This window comes from Cherax quadricarinatus, chromosome 37 (assembly GCF_038502225.1).
Source record: "Cherax quadricarinatus isolate ZL_2023a chromosome 37, ASM3850222v1, whole genome shotgun sequence".
NCBI classification, from domain to species: Eukaryota; Metazoa; Arthropoda; class Malacostraca; order Decapoda; family Parastacidae; genus Cherax; species Cherax quadricarinatus.
The window spans coordinates 27,771,127-27,786,043 of record NC_091328.1 but is presented as its reverse complement, the minus strand read 5'-3'; the positions used below and the strand labels follow the sequence as shown (position 1 = coordinate 27,786,043).

Genomic DNA, 14,917 nt, shown 5'->3' with positions numbered 1-14,917 from the left:
GCACCTCCTCCTAACTTCCAAACTACGAATTCTCTGCATTATATTCACACCACACATTGCCCTCAGACATGACATCTCCACTGCCTCCAGCCTTCTCCTCGGTGCAACATTCATCACCCATGCTTCACACCCATATAACAGCGTTGGTAAAACTATACTCTCATACATTCCCCTCTTTGCTTCCAAGGACAAAGTTCTTTGTCTCCGCAGACTCCTAAGTGCACCGCTCACCCTTTTCCCCTTATCAGTTCTATGATTCGCCTCATCTTTCATTGATCTATCTGCTGACACGTCCACTCCCAAATATCTGAATACATTCTCCTCCTCCATACTCTCTCCCTCCAATCTGATATCCAATCTTTCGTCACCTAATCTTTTTGTTATCCTCATAACCTTACTTTTTCCAATATTCGCTTTTAATTTTCTTCTTTTATAAACCCTACCAAATTCATCCACCAACCTCTGCAGTTTCTCTTCAGAATCTCCCAAAAGCACCGTGTCATCAGGTAAAAAGCAACTGTGACAACTCACACTTTGTGTTTGATTCCTTATCTTTAACGCCACACCTCTTGTCCAGACCCCCGCATTTACTTTTCTTACAACCCCATCTATAAATATATTGAACAACAACCACAGTAACATCACACATCCTTGTCTAAGGCCTATATTACAGTGGGAAAGATGGAGGAAGAGAGAGAAAGGGAGACAAACAGAGACAGAGAAGAATATTAAGGAGAAAATAAGAGAAGATCAAGAAATTTTATGGTAGGAAACTCCTAAGGTGTTTGAGCAATCATTGTAAAATTCCCCTCCATACTTCTCTGGCAATCACGACCAGTGTTTCCCTGTATGTCCTGTACTGCTGGTAATGCCTAATACAAAGACTGTGTTTAATAATTCAGATACTTAAAAAATCCATTAATAGCTCCTAAAAAACAGGTCTCTTTCCTTATTTAATATAAGAGCTAAAGAACAAAATGTATCCGCGGTATTTCTTTGATGATGGTAAAATAGCATCAGTTGGCAAGAACAACGTTGTGGTTTGAGTGAGCTGGATATATAAGCTGGAGCTGGACATTGTTAAGCATCACTTGTTCACTCACAAGTAAACAACAGCTACCATGATGTCTCTGCGAGGGCTGGTAAGTAGTTATGAATTCACGGTGAGTTGTTGCTGGTGCTGCTGTTGTTGCCAGTGCTGCTGGTACTAGTACTGCTGTTTGTGCCAGTACTGGTGCTACTGTTTGTGCCAGTACTGGTGCTACTGTTTGTGCCAGTACTAAAGTTGCTGATTGTGCCATTGCTAGAGCATCTGTTGGCGCCAGTATAGGTGCTACTGCTAGTGTACTTCTGGTCCTGTTGTCGGTGCCACTGCTGGTGCATCGGTTTGTGCCAGTTCTGGTGCTGCTGTTGGTGCCAATGTTAGTGCTGTTGGTGGTATCAGTTCTGGTATTATTATTAGCACTGGTGGTGCTTTTTATCCTCTTACAGGTTATAATGGTGAACGTGAGTCTCCAGCATAATTTAAACAATTTACATACATAAATTCATGAACAAACACTAAACTCGTAGAGATCAAACAGCAAATGGGAAAGGAACGCCATTATGTTTGATACAAGGAAAGAGAGTGTAGATCATATTTCTTGAATCATGAGCCTTCACCGGCGTCAAAACATTCTTGCAGATTCACTTTGAAGAGCATTGTTCTTAATATACAGCTGATCACGAACGTGGTAAAATTTATAAGGCATCAGATTAATACAGAACTCACTTTCATGTCTTTTTAATGTATATGTGTTACTGAATAAAATACTTTGCATGTGATAAATGTAGAGAAGTGTTGGACTCTCCATGTTGGAAATCATTATTAAAAGATTTTCTAGATGATTAGAGTTTGATAATTTTGTGAAATTTTGTTCGAAAAGATTGTATTTTCACATGACAATGTTGTAGAAATAAGATTAATTGAGAATATAATGAATCACAGTTTCTTATTCTATTGCCATTCTTCATTCATTTTCAGAAGACATGGTAGGATATTTTTAACCGTTAAGACTAGACTAAGAACGCAAGTACATATTCCTGCCTTTTATATGAAGAATAGGTAGTATTCGAGTACAAATTTACATAGACATGAAGACGTTAATAATCAGAAAATACACCACTTAGTACTCTCATAGTCAGCAGTTAGAGTGGCAATAACAATTCTAGATTTTATTTTTCTTCCCAGATGATGTTGGTAGTGGTGTTGACTGTGGTGGGAGTGGTGATAGCCTACCCTGATCCCTCTGCAGGATATCGCCGTAAATTTGGAGGAGGTGGATTTGGTGGTGGTGGACTTGGTGGATTTGGTGGTGGTGGACTTGGTGGATTTGGTGGTGGTGGACTTGGCGGTGGATTTGGCGGAGGACTTGGCGGTGGATTCGGTAGCGGCGGATTTGGTGGCGGTGAATTTGGTGGTAAATTCGGTGGGTAAGTTAAGGCATGATTGTGTCCAGTTATCATTGAAACATCATATATACATGAAAAGAGATTAAATTATTAATGATATATATTAATTAAATAAGACCAGTGATACCTTTACCGTTTATGGTAGATGGCCTGGGTGCTCAGTGATTAATGTTTACATGATGGTAACTTCAGAGGTCGTGGTGGCTACCATGGGTAGAAAGGAGAGACTGGAGGGAGAACCGAATGAACACTTCAACGACATCTTCTTGAGAACGACCTCAACGACGACCGTCTTCCACTGAAGCCACTACTACCCGTGGACAATGTTTAAACATTTACATTAGTCTTCCATAACAAGCCTATTACACAATGAATAAATATCCATATAAAAACAAGTGTTTTTCTTTACTCTTTGAAATCAGTATTATTATTATTATTATTATTATTATTATTATTATTATTATTATTATTATTATTATTATTATTATTATCAAACTCATGAAGGAGCGCTAACCCTGTTGAAGTCATACATCACCCAGGTAATTGAGGGATTTTTTTCATGGAATCGTAGAATCGTTATTTCTTGTATCACTGGCATCAAAGAGTATCAAAATGTAGCGTATCGAATTGAAGTGTATAAAAAGTATAGTATACAGCAGTTTCAAAAAATGGTCGGTATAATCAGGAGTTAAATTATTGTACGACCTTCCTTTCGGACTTGCAGTGAGGCATATAATATTGTCCTTACTAGATCTGTTAATTAGTCATGTTACTGTTAGTGCATGTATTAGTGCTGATACGAGATGATGTTTGATGATTAGTGCTAGTACTACTTGTATTTCATCTAGGTTAAGGTCTGGTCTGGGTCAAGAACTCGAGCTTATAGAAGAAGACAATTCCTCGTAGGGTGGATAATCCAAGACAAACAGGCAATGTGACGAATGTCCATTTGGGTCCTTAGATCCTCTTCACGGTGCCACCCACATCAACAATTGAACTTCTAAATATCTATTTACTTACAGGGAAGCAGAAGCAGCAAGTGTTAGGTAACTTGCCTGTTTGTCCCACCTCGCTCAAGATCAAACCTGAAACATTTCGTCATGAACCGAACGTGCTACCACTGAGCTACAATGTAACAACTGAGCTGATAATTTTGTTGGTTCCAATGCAGGTATTGCTAGTATTGCTGCTGCTGATGCTGATGATGATGATGATAATGATGTTGGTGCCAAAGGTATTTGACCTTTGATCTCAACTTAAATTCTGATAACAGTATAATAATGTTTCCAACATTTAAACTGGCCTTAAATATACAAATATTTTATTGTAGCCATGATATCAGGAAATATATTCCGCACATATATTGCTATCTGCGTTTTTATATTACCTAATATAATAATATTAGAAGCGAGATGTTACTAAGTTGTTGTTAAGCCTTATGGTTTCAGGAAGTGGAACAATCTAGAGAGCGAAATAGTGGAGGCAAGATCTATAAATAGCTTTAAGATGAGGTACGATAAGGCTCTAGGAGTAGGGAGAGAGCAGATTTAGAAGCGATTAGCGAAGAAGGTGCCAGGAGCTGTGAATTGTCCCCTGCAACCATAAACAAGTGAGAACAAATAGGTGGATCCTCACACACAAACATGAGGTGTGTGGACAGGTGTTTTTAGTAAGATTTCTTATGTAACTAAGCAGATGAGTGAATAGATAACAGATTCAACAATATTCTAGTAAAAGGACTCACTCCAACACCCACACACACCAACACACACATGCACACAACCACACAGATATACACACATCAACAAATACACACACGCACATACGCATTTATTCGTGCACGATCTCACACATACACACCAACACAAACAGGCCAATACACAAACACACACACACACACACACATTAACACACATACACACATGTACACACACAATGCAAGCCTCACTTCCAGCCAGGCTTGCAACCACTGTCCATCTTCGAGGGAAAGATTCAATACACTCTCTAGCATGGTCTTAAGGAGAGTCATATTCCTTGAGTTTCAGACTGCTGATGGCTGGGGAGTATCTCAGGAAGTAGGTAAGTTTTAGGATTGACAGGCACCTGGTGAGTAGGTAGATGTCATCATGTGTATCGATGTCTTTCATCCTGCCTTCCATCGTCCTGAGGTCTGAGATTTTTTTTCTAGGATCTGATCAATGGCAGTGGACCCAGTCGATTGGTAGAATCTATTTTACTTTTGGTGGGGTTTAAAGATAGGGCCAGGCTCTCTCCCATGTTTTTTATTTTTCTGATGTCCTCTAGGAGAGATTCTGTAGTGCCAGCTAGGGTAGCATCATCAAAGAACCAGATATTGAGCTCACTGGAGAGCGCTTCTGTGACTTCCTTGATAACCAGACAGAATATCAATACTTCATTAAGAATGTCTCTTTCAAAAAAAAAAAATTAATAGTTTTATGTGCCAGAAAATTGAAAGACATTGTTTTTGGTTTGTCATGCTATTCAATATTTTGTGAATTATGTTTGATTTATTAATAAGAGTAAATAGGCAGTTTGTTATTTAATTTTTTGTTGAAACGCAGCAGTTACCACAAAACCATCCATGTTTTAGATGGTTGGTTGAAAAAAAAAATGATTTTGGGAAGAAGAAATTTCATGTTGTTATGCTATGTGTTATTACCTCATAATGCAACTGTTACCTCTTGTCTTGTCTTGTTTGACTCGAGATGACTTATCTTTAATGAAGAAAACAAGTGTATAAAAGTAAATAAATACCTCTATTTAACAAAACTATTTACCTCTCGTAGTTTTTTACTTATCATATGTATGATTTTATCATGACTTTGACCTGTATACATAATTCAGAAATTATACCTTTGTTTAGCTTCACAGTATTCTTGTTGAAGAATGTTAAGGATTACCACGCTTTGTAACCTGTATATATCGTTAGAAATTTTCCATATATTTAGCTAAAGAACGAAGTTTATGAAGATTGAGACACTTATATAATATAAGGGAATTTTTATTAAGGATTCCCATGTGTTGCATAAGTGTCTCAATCTTTAACTTGTCGGGTTTCAAAACCATTTATCACAACGAAGTGTATTTTATGAGGAAAAGTCTATTTTGAGAGAAATTTATAAGAATTTATATTGCATAAAAAGTTGAAATATTACCTGGGAGAAACAAATTTGGACATATAAGAGATTGCATGATTTTTGTGAAATGATAACATTGTGAGTTTAAACTCGTAATGTTACCAGTCTTGAAAGTTGTATTATTTACCTTTTCTTTTTAATTTTCAATGTTAAAGTCAAATTTGTATAACTGATTAGAAATTGTACCTTTATATAAAATGCTTATTATCATTTAAGCTTGTATAACTTACCAGTATTCTTGTTGAAGAATGTATATACTTACCATGTATACCTAATGTATACCTAATGTATACCTAATGTATACCATTACCACTCCATGATCATGGTAATATACACCTTTTCAATATATTATACAAAAAAAATATTGCTAGAGATGTATTCAAATCAAGTAAGAACCATTACGTCACAGAGTAGTTGTTCCCAGGTGTTTGAGCAGGAGTGAGAGGGTGGGCGGGGGGGAGGGTGAGAGGGTGGGAGGGTGGGAGGGTGGGAGGGTGAGAGGGTATGTGGGAGATGGAACGTGTGGAGGTGTGGAAAGTTGTAGGCAGAGTTAGGATCTTCATTAGAGAAGTTGGAGTGAAAGGTGGTAAGAGATATGGGAGGACAACCATTATAAATGGTAAGTGTACAATAACTAAGGTGTAATTAGTCTTGTTTCATGTTTGTAGTCAAAATAAGTGCTGGATCCTTTTTGAATGTCGCACTGAAATCTCCCATTTAGAATAAGTATTTGAAGAATTATTTCTTTGAAATGAGTGGGAGATGTCTGCTCAAATTTGAGAGAAAAAAATCAACCTACGATATCCTGTTTCAAGTTTTAATATTATCAAAACAATGTTAAGAGATGTAAATGACTCATATATTTTTTTATATAAAAAATATAAATGCTAAAACTTGTATGTTATGTAAATATTTTACAATTCTTGCAATGCCTTATCAAGAATGACCTGTTTAAACCTGAAAGAATATAATTGTGTGTGTGTGCGTTTTGTGTAAAGAAATTGCTATGCAGTTTGTGCTGGTGTGGGGGCTGGGGGTGCAGTGTTTTGGGTTAGAGTGTTTGGTTTTTCGAGCCAGGAGTTGAGGGGATTCTGTGAGTGGTTTTGTGGATTGATGGATTTGTGTTTGGTGGTTCTTCTGAGTCTGACCTTCTCTGCCTGTCGATGCTTGGGGGGCTGGAAGTACGTAAATCCTCCCAGATTTCCCTACCAGCTTTCCTATCCTCTTCTATTGCATTAAATGAGTTCTTAAAACAAATTCTTTCGAACAACCTCAGTGACTCAACAGGAATACAGGACCCTAGCTACGCCAGTGCCATCACTGAATGGGAGACTTTTGCTGCTCCAGTACCAAAACCTAGTGCAGCACTGGCCTACAAACAGTCAAGCTGGAATGGCCATATCACTGAAAAGGTGCTTGCCAACATGCTTAGGGCTGCAACATCAGACAGGGAGACTTCCCCTCTCCAAGCTGCTGTCCCAGTTCACACGGAATATACGTGTATTTGCGGCGATGTGGATGCCGACCATTATAGTGTACATAGTCTTAACTGTTCCAAAACCAAGGGCTGACATGCAAGACACAATGAGGTCATTGACACCATAAAGAGAACCCTTGCTACAGCTGGATGCCCAGCCGAGAGGGATCCCCGATCACTAGCAGCCAACAATGCCTTCACCCAAGCAAACCGCCTCGACGGGATCACCATCTATCCTTGGAAGAATGGCAAGCTTTTAGCATGGGACTATACCTGTGTGTCCACACTGGCTGACACCTATATCCATCACAGTGTCAGGCGACAGGGAGGAGCTGCTGAGCACTGGGAGGAGTACAAGATCAGCAAGTACAGGGACATAAGCCAACAGTATCAATTTGTCCCAGTGGGATCAGAGACCTTGGGATCATGGGGAAAAAATGGCACACGTTTCCTTAAAGAATTGGGTTCCAGACTCATCGACACCACCAGGGACCCAAGGGCAGCCACTTTCATGTTCCAGCGCCTCAGCATGGCCATCCAGAAGGGAAATGCTTGCTGCATACTGGGCTCATGTCCGGCTTCGGAGGAGCTGCGAGGAAATTCATAATCTTTGATATATTGTACCATTGTATTCATATTTGTGTTTTCTGTCATTGTATTCTCTCTATTAATAAAGTTCATATAGAATATAAAATATAGGGGGTGGTAGGAGAAGAAAATATTCAAACAGCTCCATGAAGAACCTTGAGTTTTCCCTGAGGTACGTTTATTGTCTTCTCTGAGGATAAGAGTCCCCAGTAAAGTTCTAGAGGTTGTACCTCCATATATATATATATATATATATATATATATATATATATATATATATATATATATATATATATATATATATATATATATATATATATAGTGCCGAATATGTAAAACTGGTCAATTAGCAAGAACTCATTAAAAATTAAGTCCTTTCTGAAATTTTTTCTTATACGTTTAAAGATATATATTTTTCATTAATGTTAATGTAAAAAAATTTAATTTTGCCCTAAAAGAATCTTAGAAAACTTACCTAACCTTGTTATAACAAGAGCAATTTATTTTAGCCTAACCCAACTAAATATATTTTAGATTTGTTTACAGTAATTTAATACTAAACAAACCCAGTGAAATATATTTTTTTCGTTAGGTTCAGAATGATTTTGGCGAAATTATTGCATACACAAATTTTCACTTGTCCTATATGGCAAGATGAGCGTTGCTATTTAAGCCAAGATCGCAAATTCTGCCTATTCGGCACGACATACATACATACATATATATATATTTATATATATATATATATATATATATATATATATATATATATATATATATATATATATATATATATATATATATATATATGTATGTATATGTATGCATGTATGTATACAAGAAATTCGCAAGAGCAAGTGAAATATACACAAACACTGATCTCTGGCCGAAGGAGACTCGAACCTACGATCCTTGGAACAAGGTACGCAGTGCTTTACCATCCTCACCACATCTTAGCGCCCAGCTCACGCTAGACGTTGATCCAAGGCAGCCAGCTTTTAGACGGGAGGCTTACAGCTTTTCATCTCATCCCCTGCATACATCGACCAACTAGAGATTTTAACAATGCAATGAATTCACAAGAGGTTGTCCGAAAGAATTTGTTTTATTAACCCGTTTGATGCTATGGAAGAGGATAGGAAAGCTTGTGAGGCTTGCAACCACTGTGTATCTTCAAGGGAAAGACTCAGTACACTCTCTAGCATGGTTTAGGAGTAGTCATATTCCTTGAGTTTTGGACTGCCGAAGGCTGAGGAGCATCTCAGGAAGTAGGTAAGTTTTGGGACGGACAGTCACCTGGTGAGTAGATAGAAGGCATCATGTGTGTCAGTGTCAGTGTCTTTCATCCTGCCTTCCATCGTCTTGAGGTCTGAGATTTTCTTTTCTAGGATCAGATCAATTGCATTGGGCCCAAGAGGAACACCAAGGATAGTGCTGTTCGATGGATCTATGGCTCGTGCTCCTCGCGAAACCCTTTGATATCCTCAATGATCTGTTGAATGGTAGGTCCTCAAACAATAGTTTAGAAGTGACTCTGTAACACGGTTGTATGAAGGGATAGAGGGAAGGGAGCTGAGTTGGATTCAACATTGCGGCAGCCTCTTTATTTACCATTCATACTGCAACCTTGGCTACAAGGCGCCGAAGGGTGTTGCCCACTGCAATGGGCCTGATTCCTCCATCCTTTTTCTGGAAGGCACATAGTGAGGTGCCAAAAAAGAGGGGTCTAATGGCCTTCATGACACTGCCAGCTAGGCACACATTGGAAAATTTGGTGAGTTCAGACAACATCCTCTCTGAAACATCACCAAGTGCTGGATTGAGTATTTGTTTTAAGTGTTGTGGCCTTAAACCTGTAAAAATCCCTGCTGCGCCCTGTGGAAATGACATAGTGGCTATATAAACATGAGCATCCTGTAGGGTTAAATATTCCTCACCTGCTGCAATGTCAGTGAGGTCAATGTTGGTACTGGGAACCCAGAGTGGGTGTTTGTCTTTCAGGGCTTTTACTAATCTGGACTCTGATTTTTGAGGCAACAGGTGTTCTGTTGCTCGCATTTGCCCGGCGGGTGTTTGTCGCCCTAAGGGGGAGACGGACGAGGTTGTCATCTCTAGGGAATGTATTTATTGCCCTAATAACAGAAGTTGCTAGTGACTTGTCCCTCCCTGATGGGACAGCCACATAAGCATTGCCGAAGAGCAGTAAGTTATGCCAGAATCCGTTGTTTGCAGGAGCATCATTGACTTTCTTCAAGAGGTCAGCGAATTTGCTAGCAGCTTCAGGGCGAGTTGGTTTGGGGATGTGTCAGGGGAGCATGCTATAACGAACGTTTCATACAACGAATGTTTATATAAACGTTTTCCCTGTAAAGTTGAAAATATTAAAAAGTTCAAAAAAAAAAAAAAAATGCTACAGAGGAACTGCCTGTAGGAGCCACCAAAGAGATCTGGGAAGGATGACTCCACTCTTTCCATCTCTTCTCAGCAATTTACTCCTCCTCTGCCTCCTGTCCTACATGCTGAATAACACTAAGGTTGGATAAACAACAGTATTTTTTTTTAAGTATTGTAATAATATATTATTGTTTTTATTACAAGCATTAATGATATTCTTTATTTCAAAAATTTATATGAATATTTGTGTACTTGTTTACAATTTTATATCATATTTTTTATTGTTAAGTGGTTGTATTTGGGGCCTGGAACAGAATACCCCTATAACGAACGAACACTATGAAGAACGATTAGATTCGTAATAGCATACCCCACTGCATGCTAGAGAGAGAGAGAGAGAGAGAGAGAGAGAGAGAGAGAGAGAGAGAGAGAGAGAGAGAGAGAGAGAGAGAGAGAGAGAGAGAGAGAGAGAGAGAAAGAGACAGAGACAGAAAAATATTGAAGAGAAATTATTGAAGATCAAGGAATTTTGTTTTGGGGAACTCCTAAGGTGTTTGAGCAATCATTGTAAAATTCCCCTCCTTACTTTTCTCACAATCACGACCAGTGTTTCCCTGTTTGTTTTGTACTGCTGCTAACAATTTGCAACACAAACACTGTTAATATTAATACAAACAGCAATAAAATTCATCAATAACTCTTATAAAACAGGTCTTTCTTCACTTATTTAATACAAGAGCTAAACAAAATATATCAACGGTATTTCTTTTATGATGGTAAAATAGCATCAGTTGGCAAGAACAACTTTGTGGTTTGAGTGAGCTGGATATATAAGCTGGAGCTGGACATTGTCAAGCATCACTTGTTCACTCACAAGTAAACAACAGCCACCATGATGTCTCTGCGAGGGCTGGTAAGTAGTTATTAATTCACGGTGAGTTGTTGCTGGTGCTGCCGTTGTTGCCAGTGTTACTGTTGTTGCCAGTGCTGCTGGTACTAGTACTGCTGTTTGTGCCAGTACTGGTGTCGCTGTTTGTGACAGTGCTAGAGCATCTTTTGCCTCCAGTACAGGTGCTATTGTTTGTGTCATTTCTGGTGCTGTTGTTGGTGCCATTGCTGGTGCATCTGTTTGTGCCAGTGCTGGTGTTGGTGTCAGTGTTAGTGCTGGTGTTGGTGTCAATGTTAGTGCTGTTGATGGTATCAGTTCTTGCAATATTATTAGCCCTGGTGGTGCTTTTTATCTCTTACAGGTTATAATGGTGAACGTGAATCTTCAGTATATTTAATCAGGATAAATTCATTGACAAACACTGAACTCATAGAGATCACACAACACATGGGAATGGGAGGCCATTTTGTTTGATCCAAGGAATGGGAGTGTAAAATTTATAATTCAAGTTTATTCTCTATAATGGTTACAATGTGGGTTTACAGATTTTAGGTATTGTGTGGTTTACATGTTATAAAATACTAATTACAGAGGGGGCCACTAGGACACCTAGCATGGCTAGGCATTTCGAGCAGACTTAGATTAATTCTTAACATTAAATCCTTACAGATTATAGTATTAAGGCTAAGTGACTACATCATAATTTGTGAGTTTAGCAATGTGAATGCTTTTGTTTTGGCACAATACAAGGTGTCTGTATTTGAGTATCATAGGCAAACTTATGACTAGTTAGGATTTATTATTTTAAGATTAAGATTAGTATTTCTGGGTTTATAGTCAGTGGGTGAGTGAGTGTAATTGTGAACCACCAGGTGGTTATCATGTAGTTAGTTGTCGGGGTGTATCAGGGAGATAAGATGTTTTCTAACTGTAGTTTTGATAGTGATGAATGTGTCTGCAGTTCTAGAGTTTTCAGGTAGGGTGTTTCAGATTTTAGGTCCTTTGAAATACATTGAATTTTTGTAAAGGTTTAGTCGAACACAGGGAATGTCATAGAGATTAATGTAGAACTCACTTTCAGATAATTTTAATGTATAAATGTTATTTATTATTATTATTATTATTATTATTATTATTATTATTATTATTATTATTATTATTATTATTATTGTTATTATTATTATTATTATTGTTATTATTATTATTAATATTATTATTATTATTATTATTATTATTATTATTATTATTATTATTATTATTATTATTATTATTATTATTATTATTATTATTTTGGGGTAGCGCTAAACCCGTAGGGATTATACAGAACCTGTGGGGAGGATGGAAGTCATTCCATCCTCCCTGGAGCACACATCCAATTCCTTAGATCAAGAGCCTTTCACCTGCGTCAAGGATCCTCCCTTGAGAGGATATGTGTTATTGAATAGAAAACTTAGTATGTGAAAATAATATAAGGAAGTGCAGGACTCTCCATGGTGGAAATCATTATTAAAATATTTTCTAGGAGATTAGCGCTGTATTATTTCTGTAAAATTTTGTTCAAAAAAATTATATTTTCACACGACAGTTTTGTAGGAATCAGTTTAATTGAGAATATAATGAATCACAGTTACTTTTCCTATTGGCATTCTGCATTCATTTTCAGAAGAGATGGTAGGATATTTTTAACCGTTAAGACTTGACTAATTATTATTATTATAATCAAAAAGAAGCGCTAAGCCACAAGGGCTATACAGCTAAGACTTGACTAAGAGCTCAGGTATATATTCCTGTCTTTATTCTGAAGAATGTAAAACATTTTAGAGCAAATTTACATAGCTATGATGACGTTAATAAACAGTCAGAAAATACACCACTCAGTACTCAAGAAGAAATTTCTCGCCTAGCTGGTAGTAATAATTTATCACAAGTTGTATACATTAACAACGGAGCGTCAACACTGCAAACTAAATTGTTTGTGATCCTAATGGCGCTAAAACTAACTTATGACACTTGAGCTTAATTCTATCATCATTACTGATTTTATGTCATTACTGAAGGCTCTTGCCTCACATAACTCTAGCAACATGATCATTGGCGAAGCCAGGTATAGATACTAAAAATCAAAAGCAGAAGAGCCTTTATGTACAATTGCTATGGATCCCATCACACACTGGATTACTGGAAATATAAACACATATGCAGTATAATGTGATCCTTTATTGACAACGTTTCACCCACACAGTGGGCTTTTTCAAGTCACGCACAGATCTATCTGGGGTGGAAGGTACTGGAGTATTTATAGTCATGTATTTATAGTCATGACTATAAATACTCCCGTACCTTCCACCCCAGGTAGATCTGTGTGTGACTTGAAAAAGCCCACTGTGTGGGTGAAACGTTGTCAATAAAGGATCACATTATACCGCATATGTGTTTATATTTCCATTGTGTCGGTATTTTATACCATTTATTTCCACACTGGATTACTCGTATATAATAAAGTCGATATGTTAGCCATGAAAAGTACCCTGAAGGAGAATGTAGAATATAACTTTGGTATAACGGTGTCTAGCATCAGGAATAATATGAAGAGTAAAATAATAGAAATGAATACTGTAGGAATGTAATTAGAAACCTGAGTAGATCTATAATCCACTATGTTTATGAAGCAACTTGCAATGTGAACAGACTGACTGACGTTCTAGTGGCCAGGCTTAGGCTTCGTTACAAGTACATCTGGCAGTTTGGGAGACACACAGATGATTAAACCAAACACAAAGTACGTTGCCAGCACGATGGTCACTATCTTGAACACCTATGTGACATGTCAAGGAATCCTATTAAGGAAAATAAGACACCAAATATATTAAGCAAATTTCCTATGTGAACTGTAGATATAAATCCAGATGTAATCCTATTAACCCTTTTGGGGCCTAGTCACTAGGCGTTTTGTGTATCTATATGCTCTTACGCTACTGTCCATAGGCTGGATATGGGGTGCACAATAAACTAGCCAATTCAGTGGCAAAATCTAAATCTCAATACTCTCATAGTCAGCAGCATAGAGTGAAATAACAATTTCAAAATTTATTTTTCTTTCCAGATGATGTTGGTAGTGGTGATGACTGTGGTGGGAGTGGTGATAGCCGACCCTGATCCATCTGGAGGATATCGCCGTAAATTTGGAGGAGGTGGATTCGGTGGATTTGGTGGTGGTGGACTTGGTGGGTTTGGTGGTGGTAGACTTGGTGGTGGATTTGGTGGCGGTGGACTTGGCGGTGGACTTGGCGGTGGATTTGGTGGCGGTGGACTTGGCGGTGGATTTGGTGGTAAATTCGGAGGCCTTGGTGGGTAAGTTAACAAATAAGTGTGTCCAGTAAAAAATGAAATATCATATATACATAAAAAAAGACTAATTTGTTAATGATTTATATTAATTCAATAAGATCAGTCACACACACTCGTAACATTAATGTTTATGATATAGTGGAATAATTAAATTAATGATGTAGATGACCTGGGTGTTCAGTGGCTAATATTTACATGATGGTACCTTCAGAGGTCATGGTGGCTACCATGGGTAGAATGGTTGGAGAGAACACCGAATGGACACCTCAACGACACCTTTATGAGAACGACCTCAACGACGATCGTCTTCCAATGAAGCCACTACTACCCGTGGAAAATGTTTAAACATTTACATTAGTCTTCCTTAACTTGTCAATTACATAATCAATAAATATTCATATAAAATCAAGTGTTTCTATTCACTCTGAAATCATGAAGCGCCAACCCAGTTGAGGTCATGCAGCAAATAGGTAATAAAGAGGTTAGATTTAATCCTGGAACCGTAGATTGGATATTTTTTGTATCACTAGCATCAAAGAGTATCAAAGTGTAGAGTATGAAATTGAAGTGTAGTATAACAGCACTTTTAATAAGTAAGACAAAACAGTCAAT

General features: G+C 37.7%; 2 protein-coding genes across 2 annotated transcripts; both read left to right on the top strand.

The window, feature by feature from the left end:
• The first annotated feature begins 295 nt into the window (after positions 1 to 295).
• LOC128703566 (acanthoscurrin-2-like) lies at positions 296 to 2,829 on the top strand. Its single transcript, XM_053798244.2, has 3 exons — positions 296 to 1,142; positions 2,231 to 2,472; positions 2,644 to 2,829. The coding sequence occupies exons 1-3, from the start codon at positions 1,122 to 1,124 to the stop codon at positions 2,666 to 2,668; spliced, it is 288 nt and encodes a 95-aa protein (XP_053654219.1). The 5' UTR covers positions 296 to 1,121; the 3' UTR covers positions 2,669 to 2,829.
• Positions 2,830 to 10,937: 8,108 nt separating this feature from the next.
• Positions 10,938 to 14,710, top strand: LOC138853675 (ctenidin-1-like). The gene is made up of 3 exons (XM_070091730.1): positions 10,938 to 10,981; positions 14,061 to 14,308; positions 14,517 to 14,710. The coding sequence occupies exons 1-3, from the start codon at positions 10,961 to 10,963 to the stop codon at positions 14,539 to 14,541; spliced, it is 294 nt and encodes a 97-aa protein (XP_069947831.1). The 5' UTR covers positions 10,938 to 10,960; the 3' UTR covers positions 14,542 to 14,710.
• The last annotated feature ends 207 nt before the right edge of the window (positions 14,711 to 14,917 follow it).

Excerpts from the sequence above, each read along its gene's own strand:
- LOC128703566 (XM_053798244.2), top strand. The coding sequence starts at position 1,122 with ATGATGTCTCTGCGAGGGCTG. Across the intron at positions 1,143-2,230 it reads TGATGTCTCTGCGAGGGCTG|ATGATGTTGGTAGTGGTGTT; the intron begins GTAAGTAGTTAT and ends TTTTCTTCCCAG. Across the intron at positions 2,473-2,643 it reads TTTGGTGGTAAATTCGGTGG|AGGTCGTGGTGGCTACCATG; the intron begins GTAAGTTAAGGC and ends TGGTAACTTCAG.
- LOC138853675 (XM_070091730.1), top strand. The coding sequence starts at position 10,961 with ATGATGTCTCTGCGAGGGCTG. Across the intron at positions 10,982-14,060 it reads TGATGTCTCTGCGAGGGCTG|ATGATGTTGGTAGTGGTGAT; the intron begins GTAAGTAGTTAT and ends TTTTCTTTCCAG. Across the intron at positions 14,309-14,516 it reads AAATTCGGAGGCCTTGGTGG|AGGTCATGGTGGCTACCATG; the intron begins GTAAGTTAACAA and ends TGGTACCTTCAG.